General features: G+C 42.2%; 1 protein-coding gene across 1 annotated transcript; it reads right to left on the bottom strand.

Moving 5' to 3' along the window:
• Window positions 1-928: 928 nt before the first annotated feature.
• LOC104964569 (proteinase-activated receptor 3-like) lies at window positions 929-4,481 on the bottom strand. Its single transcript, XM_010793394.1, has 2 exons — window positions 4,191-4,481; window positions 929-3,230 (listed from the first exon to the last, which is right to left on the bottom strand). Exons 1-2 carry the CDS (start codon window positions 4,255-4,257, stop codon window positions 2,167-2,169), a joined length of 1,131 nt encoding a protein of 376 aa, XP_010791696.1. The 5' UTR covers window positions 4,258-4,481; the 3' UTR covers window positions 929-2,166.
• Window positions 4,482-6,964: the final 2,483 nt, after the last annotated feature.

Below are 6,964 nucleotides of genomic sequence, written 5' to 3' on the forward strand. Positions count from 1 at the left end.
TGTGATATTGCAGTATTTATGTAAATTAAAGTGGACCTATTATGCTATATTGGAAACATATATTGTAGGGCCATACCTATACAAAACATGTCTGTGAAGTTTTTTGCTTAAAATACCAAACAGATCACCCATTGTAGCCATGCCTCATACTGCTCATACCCCTCTTTTGCAGCCCTGTTAGAGAAACGCGGATCTTGGATCCTTAGCTTGAAAAACAAAAGAGGAGGCGGAGCTAATGCCTGATCAGAATTCTACCAGAGATAAAGTTAAATTCTGCTGTGATAAAACGCCATCCTGTTCTAAACCACATCAAGGATTATTTCTGAAACAGTATGGAGCTCAAATGTTCCTTCTTGTATTTCCTGCTTTTTAAACACATGTGCTCTACAGTACAGGTTAGCTCTGAGCGTTAGCGAGGCTGGCTAATGTAAACAAAGACGAGATTATGTCCAAAACATGTCAGGCATTGTTTCTGATAGCATTTTTCTGTGGGTCTGCTGCCGATTTGACGTCAGATCGGCAGCAAATCTGTATCCGCTCATTGTAAACCCTGTTTTTAAAAGATTTGGGTACGGAGGAAAAGAGAGAGGGTTTTATTTTCTGATGCTGCGTGATTTCCCCGACGCACCGGGGACACATATTTATGTATGAAAGACATCACAAAGTGCATTTTGCATGATAAGTCCCCTTTAACTTGCGAATTTAGGTAAATACAAATTTACTTAATGATTGGAAAACATGGACTACGTAAATCGTGTAGTAAGGCCAGTGTATCTAACTAGCTAGCTAGCTTAGCAAGATAGCTAGCTAGAGGGGTATTTTCAATGTGTTTGTTCACGTTAAAATGTTTGTAGTTTAGTCTGCAGGCTGTTCGACTTACTATTGAATCTAACATTACACCTTATAAAAGCCTTGTGTTATCTGCATTTTTTAAGTTGAAATTACTACATTTAAATGGATAACAATCCCTTTTAAAAAAAGAGCCCACAACTTCCACCTTAGTACAATTGGAATAAAGTGTATAACATTTACAAAACAACATTACAGATACAGCACACTTAATCTGTGCCTTAAATAACCTGATTTGTTTTGAATAAAGATATACATTTGGGGTGTATTAATGGCCGATCATGTTGGAAAAGTATATTATGTATATAAAAAAGATAAAGTGCTCTATATGGTGCACTTTCAGTGGTTAAGTCCCTGCAGTGCCTTACAAAATGTCCTACATGTTGGTTAACATAACACTGATTGCACTACCCAAAGCGTATTTAATATTTAAATTCAAGCCACAGACTTATATTTATTTTTGATTAAGAGGAAGTCACAAGATTTCCTTTTTTTTTTTATTGTATTTTTGTAACTCTATGTTAATTAGTCTAGTGTATGCTGTTGGTGTGTGTGTATCCTACATCCTGGTACAGGCTGGGCAGGAAATGCATACTCCCTTCAGTGGAGGGAGGTTCATTATTAAAAGATAGGAGAAACAAAGCGTATTTGAATACATATTTGGGAACATATCTGAATATACTATACAGAGATGTTCTAAGTTGTAGACAAATTACATTTAGTTTGTCTGTATGAGGAGGGATTCAAGCTAAATTGGCTTAAGACACTTCTAGGCGCTACAAGAAATCCAAGTAAACATTAAACACAGCATATAGCTTAGTTAAACACAGCATATAGCTTAGTCATAGTTAGTCATCACAGCTCCATATATGACGAGAACACAGAAAAGCCTTGGAGGCTAAAGACAGTTCATGTTATAGCTTGTCAGATAGGTATTAAATTAATGCCCCTCACAGCAAGTGTTCAACACATACTGAAACATTCCACAAGGAAGACTGTTGTAAAGCCATGAATCAAAACTATTAACGATATCATGTTAATTATTTAAAAAAAGCATACTTTCTTTTCATATTTACAAACACATCCATTAACAAATGAAGCATCTCCATTCAATCTCTTTCACGTATTCTCACACATGAGAAGTATTGCTATATAAAAAAATATTATTCCGGACAACACATTTAAAGCAACAAAAAGGTTGTTCCATTGCTTGCATCATAACTACAGTCCTTTTATTTCTCTTTGGATTCCAGCCCCAAAGAAAAAACTCCCTCTTTATCTGCAACAAACAGTTTTTGGTAACACATAAATACGCTTTTAGACGGACAAGCTCAGAGTTTTGCCTTTAAAGGCCCTGAAGTAAAGCCTTGTCCCTACAGACTTTGACATCAGGAGGAAGAGGAAAGGGTCCAAACATGCATGGAGGCAACACAAACACACCGCCACTTTAAAATGGACGTACAAACTCTCTGTCCCGTACACAAACAGTTGCGCATAATGGAGGAGGTGCAGGACTCCAGCGGGAGTGAAACACAGCAGGAAGATCACAAACACCAGAGAGCTGGCCTGGATGTACATGGCCCAGTCGTGGTGAGATCGGTTGAGCTCACACACGATGCGACCGTAGCACACAACCGTAACCACCAGCGGCACTAGGAGGCCGAAGACGGTCAGAAACAGGTTGTAGTAGAGCAGGAAGACGTGGGATTCGGAGAACACGGGCAGGACGTCATGGCAGGTGATGCGTCGCACCTCAGGGAGCCAATAGCTCTGCTGCACCAGGAGCTCGGGGACCACGGCGGCCCCGAACGCCCCCCACACTGCCACGGTGACCCACGCAGTGACCGCCCTTTTGGGGAGGCTTTTGTACATGAACGGGTGCACCACGGCCAGGTAGCGCTTGATGCTGATGCAGGCCAGCGTCTGGGCCGAGCAGTAGAGGTTGCCATAGAAACAGGCCGTGACCAACCGACACGCAGCCTCCCCGAGCACCCAGTTGTTTCCATGGAAATGGTATTGAGCCTTGAAGAGGAGGGAGAGGAGGAGGAAGAGGTCGGAGACGGCCAGGCTGCAGTACAGGATGGCGGAGGACACCTTCCTGACTTTTGTGACCAGCGTGCACAAGATGGCGACGTTGGCCGGGATCCCGACAGCGACGACCAACATGTAAATGATGGGGATTACCCGGGTGCTCAGGACCCCGTCCAGGAACCCCACTGTGCTGTTGCTAAGGGACTGCAGTGCTGGAGGGGATTCAGATGGAAGGGGAGCCTGTGTCTCATTTAGGACAAACAAGGACTTGGTCTTAATGGCTGGCTCCCCAAAAAATGTTCTTGGCCCTGCAACGGCAGAGCTGTTGCTGTTGTTCTTTTCCTGTTTCCCTGCAACAACAACAACAAGAAAATAAGTTACAATCCAATTGTTTATTGCCTCACAATAGCTGAAATATACTCAATCGATTGCAACTAGTTGTATTCTTCATATACGTTGTTTGATTGGCATCTTGTGTATAAAATGTCATAAAATAGCAAAACATTAGCAGAAACAACGCCTTCAGTCCACCGCCCAAAGAGGTTGCGTCACCGTCATTTCAGCTGTAGTACTGATAATAAATCTTTCCATGTGTTGCAATAACTTATAGCCATAAAATGAGTGCCTGTTCCACGTACACGTAGTAGCTTGTTATTTCTTCATCTGATTCTGGTGGAAGAAGTATCAAATCCTTCACTTGCAGTTAGTAAAAGTATGAAAGTATTCTCAGCTAAATGTAAGTTTACTTCCAACATTAAAAGTAGCCCTAAAGTAATGATTGACAATGAATTTCAATCTGATCTAGGAGGGTTTTATTTTTTATTTGAATTTAAAAGTATGAGAATTGGCTCAACGACTCATCCTCCTGTTTATTTAGTACCACAAACTAGGTTAAACTAGGTTTAACTAGGTTCAAACCCCACTGCAGTCAGCATGTCGTTGTGTCCGTGGGCAAGACACCCCAAATTGCTCCTGTGGGGATTTCCCACAGTACTGAGTATGTAAATTGCTTTGGATAAAAGCGTCTAACAAGTAACATGTAATAAGCTTTCAGAATAATGTAGAGAAAACATTTAAAAATCATTATTTCCACCCTGAAATGCATTGGAGTAGAAAACGTTTCCATAAAATGGAGAAAAAAAACAAGGAAAGTATTTAACTTGGAATTTAAAAACATTACTTGAGTAAAACTGACTGTAATTAAAACTATCCACAAGTTAAAAAAAGAGTATTTAAGACAGATGAATGTTTCCGAATACGTTAATTGTAAAGTATGATTAAAGAAATACACAGAAGGATGAAACTCTTACCTTTTTTCTGAAGAGTGCCACTCAAACAGAGAACAAAAACAAGGAAAAAGAGAAAAAGTTTCCCCATTCTTTCTTATCGTTCCACAACAACCAGCTTGACAGAAATAAATCCCACTTCTCTCTCTCACTGTACTCTCTGCTTTCTCATCTCATCGCTGTTTGCTGTCACCTCGCTCTGCTGCTGCTGCTGCTGCTGCTGCTGCGTGGGTGTACTGAAGTCGCAAACACCTCCCCAAGCCTACCAACCAAAAAAAAACCACACTTGACATCTTCTTCGCTTGAAAAGGAATGTGGGTTGCCTTTAGTTTCTGTTTTAACATGCGCAGGGTAAACCGCTGACATAACACCCCTACACAGGATCTGAGTCACTCTGTGGCACTTACCTCTGTTATAAGAGATCCAAAGGTTACATTAGGGAACACCTTTGTATGTTTGTATATCTTTTGATATATACTGTATTAGTGCATTACTCAAATATACTTTGTATTTTTACCCCACTCTTCTTGCCCCTGAATTTGCTGGTTGATAAATGGTAGTCAATATTTATTTTCCTCCCTGCACTGAGTTACCACAATGGAACATTTAAGGAAACTTTAGTATCTTTTTCTGAGGCCCAGAGTGATGTGTAGTGACGGATGCGGCGGAAAGGTCACTGGGTTAGCAAAAGGCATGTCTGTCTGAAGACGATAAGCTTGTCTGAACATGAACAGTTTTGTTTAGTCTTCCCCTGTTTTGTGGTCATTTGAACAACGATATGTCTTTATTTGGCACATTACCCTTTTAGGAAGTTGCATGCAACGACTGCAGACGTATTCCTAAATGTTGCTGAGGCTGTAGGGGCAGCTGTCTTTTATGATAAGTGAAATCTTACTTTTATATTTACAGGAAACTGTATTTGCTTGAAAGGGGCCCCAGTATGCAAACATATTTAGGTTCATATTTGTATTTTGTGCCTCTGCTGTGACATGTCTCCATGCTTTAATGTTCAAAAAGCTCTTTGTTTTTCTCTGTGCTGCAGCACCTCTTTTTACCCTCTGTCTGAAACCAGAGCCCAGTCTGCTCTGATCGGTTAGGATTGCTCTGTTGCTATTGGTCAACCGCTTAGAAATGTCCCGCCCTTAGCCTATCACGAACAATGTTTTGAAGTTCTAGCCAATAGAAGAAAGAATGTTACATAGTGATGTCATTATATTATGCAAGACAACACAGGAGTCCAATGGAGGCTTTTCTGGCAGGGGGGAGTTTTTGACATTTTAGACTTTGCAGACCATTTACATGCACAACAACATATATAATGCCCTGTATAAAAGATAATACTTCAAAAAGTATAATTGGGCCTCTTTAATAGCGTTGTCACCTTGAGTACATACACTGTTTCAAGTATTATTTAAGCATTTTTATTTGCACTCTAGTAACCATTTTATTATTGACTTTAATCTGAGCAGTAACATCCAGCTGATCACAGATGTGACCTTTATCTTGTTTTCGTCTCATCTGTTTATCAGAATTACGGGAAGAGATGTTTTCACGACCAGCATCTGTTCGACCCCGACCAACAGATCAGCCACAGACGGTTATGCGGTGTACACCTCTGACGTCACTGCTATTAAGGAACTAAAAACCTCACAGAGATGACTCAGACCGAGAGACAATAAATAAATTTGCTCCGTGCTGCAGTTAAGCTCAACACAACAAAAACATAAACATTTGACGAACGCCAGCAAAAGGTCATAGGGGTGATGTTTACTGTAAGATACAAAAACAGACAAATCATCCTGGGTCACACAAATCATATGATACCAATAATAAAAGTAATTTTGACAATAAGTTGATTCATTTTGAAAGTAATGAATCAAACATTGATTTAAAAATATGAACGCAAAAAATATTCAAACAAAGCCTGTTACGAACTCAGACACTTAGGATGTAGGACCCAATTGCAAGACCCGGGAGACAGAGGTAATTTGTTGGATACTTTATTTTCCAAAACAGCATTGAACAACAAAAAAGGTAACTATCGAATCTCTAGCCGAGATGACAAAAATAGAGAACAAAAAATGAAAGCGCTCACGTAGTGAGGAATAACACTTTTCAAAAGCACAAGGAGCATAGACCTGACCATAGCAAGAGACAATAGCACACAGACCTGAACATGACAAGAGACGAAAACGAACTGACACTGAGCACTGGGAGACAGGGGAATTTAAACACAGGGTAACAAGACACAGGTGGGAATAATCAGGGGCGGGACTGACGCTGATTAGCACAGGAGACACCGAAGGGGTGACAGGTGAAAATAATCAGGAAATTAGACACACCAGGGAGAGGGGGGTCTCGGGCGGACAGCCCGGGGGCAAGGCAGAGTTCGAGGAAGGGGTCTCGGGCAGACGGCCCGGGGGCAAGGCAGAGTTCAAAAAGGGGGTTTCGGGCGGACGGCCCGGGGGCAAGGCAGAGTTCGAGGAGGGGAGAAGACCGGACAACTCCGGAGGCCGGGCAGGAGCCGGTGTCGACCGGATCGAATCCGGAGCCGGTGGGACAGGTGTCGGCAAAATCCCCCACGGAAAAGGACAAAGGGCCGGCAGGACCCCCGGCAGGAGAGCAGTCGGTGTAACCTCCAACGGCACAGGACATAGGGTTGGCAGGACCCCCGGCAGAAGAGTAGTCTGCGGGACCTCCAACGGGACAAGACATGGAGTTGGCAGGACCCCCAGCAGAAGAGTAGTCTGCGGGACCTCCAACGGCACAGGAAAGTGGGGTTGGCAGGACCCCCGGCC

Source organism: Notothenia coriiceps, unplaced genomic scaffold (genome assembly GCF_000735185.1).
Source record: "Notothenia coriiceps isolate Sejong01 unplaced genomic scaffold, NC01 NC01_scaffold00037244, whole genome shotgun sequence".
NCBI lineage: Eukaryota > Metazoa > Chordata > Actinopteri > Perciformes > Nototheniidae > Notothenia > Notothenia coriiceps.